At 39.8% G+C, this 1,645-nt stretch overlaps 1 protein-coding gene across 1 annotated transcript in view; it reads left to right on the plus strand.

The window, feature by feature from the left end:
• Window positions 1–1,162, plus strand: part of LACBIDRAFT_296075 (uncharacterized protein) — a gene marked incomplete at its 3' end in the record, with an annotated part of 3,106 nt that extends 1,944 nt beyond the window's left edge. The window contains exons 8-10 of the mRNA XM_001891232.1: window positions 745–804; window positions 903–1,008; window positions 1,120–1,162. Of these exons, the coding sequence (XP_001891267.1) occupies window positions 745–804; window positions 903–1,008; window positions 1,120–1,162 (209 nt within the window). The remainder of the gene's footprint in view (window positions 1–744; window positions 805–902; window positions 1,009–1,119) is intronic.
• Window positions 1,163–1,645: the final 483 nt, after the last annotated feature.

The raw sequence follows: 1,645 nt of genomic DNA on the forward strand, positions 1-1,645 counted from the left end.
CTTTTTTTTGGTTGCAGTTGCCCCAATTTGGGGTTGGTCCAGTTGCCGGTTGCCTCATTTCGAAAATCTTTTAAAACCGTTCAAAGACCGGTTTTAATCGGTTGCAACCAGTTAAACGGTCACGTGCGTTACATAGCCTTGTAACCACGTTTATTGCCTTTTATTGGGTTTTTGTTTCATCAAAAACGGTTAAGAATTGAGAAAGATATAACCAAATCCATATTTTACCCAAGTCTCTATGAGATGTAATTCGGTTTCAGTCATAGCTATGTCAAATCTTCATTAAATCTCTTGAAAATTGGTAGAATGATGGGTATTTATATGCTTTACTATTTTATATAACCTGTTTATTTTTCAGAGTAATAATAGTTGAGATACAAATGGTTTATATTGGTATAATAAATTATACGCAAAAAAACCGGTCTGGATCGGTCTGAACCGGTATCATGGACCGCAAAAGACCGGTCCTAGGTGGTTCGGTTCGGTTCCCTCAATATCTGGGTCGGTCCTGGACCGGTTGCGGTCCACGGTTGCGCGTTTTCGGGGCAAAAAACCGGACTGAACTGAACCTTTAAACACTACTTATGCCGGTTCTGCGGATGAAGATACATCGTCTTGACACTGGAAATGAGCAACAGCGATGTTTTGAAGTTTTGGAGGGATAAATGGAGTCCGGGGGATGCCAAATGATAAGTATGTCAGTTTGACTCTGTAGATTATTGTCACGCTAACATATTTTCGTAGATTCAACTTCTCTGTTTCACAACACTTCCAAAGACGAGATAGAACACCTACCTGAAGACTGTAAGTCAAGATGTTGACAACAAATGAAAGCACTAATGAAATACTTTTGCAGCCTAACCAAGATACCCGATGACAATATGTTGGGTTAATGGCATGAGGGACATCTACAGAACACGTTGACGTCTGCGACAGCTGGAACGATGAGGTATACACATGTCCGATGTATGTATACAACAACAAGGGAAAACCACGAAGGGCTAGCAAGTAAGTACACTTCATGTACCCCATCTTATATTTTAATAGAACTTTGTTTCATGCAACACTGAATTCTGTATTTTCTGTTACACAAATTTTTTTATTAACAAAATGTATTAGATTTCGTTCTGCTACATACAACAAATCGAAACGACATGCATGAAGACAAACAAGGCAACAACAAAACATATGTGAAGACGCAACATTCAAATTTAATGTGTGAACACCACTAGAAAGGACGGAATTGCTACGGACAGCATGTGTTTCATTTTTATGAACTGGGATAGAATGTAATGGTCATGTACATTTTGATTACTCACCTTACATCGAGCCTTCACATAGTACGTGAAGACTCGATACTACATGAAGACTCGATGTTCAAATCTAATGCGTGAACGCCGTCAGAAGGGTACGGAATTGCGAGAAACGGACATATACACTATAGATGGTGGGTGTTTCGCATTTACGAGCTGGGATAGGATTGTGAGGAATAAGGCGAGTATTTATGTTACTTTGTTCATCCTATGCAATACCGATCACATGCTATACATGGATATCTCACCACCTTCTAGACACGGAAAGCTTCCATTATCTGGGTCTCTGCTCTCAAGAGCCCAAAACATCGGGAAAAGAGGGCACAATTTCT

The sequence above is a fragment of the Laccaria bicolor genome, genomic scaffold (genome assembly GCF_000143565.1).
Source record: "Laccaria bicolor S238N-H82 LACBIscaffold_540 genomic scaffold, whole genome shotgun sequence".
NCBI classification, from domain to species: domain Eukaryota; kingdom Fungi; phylum Basidiomycota; class Agaricomycetes; order Agaricales; family Hydnangiaceae; genus Laccaria; species Laccaria bicolor.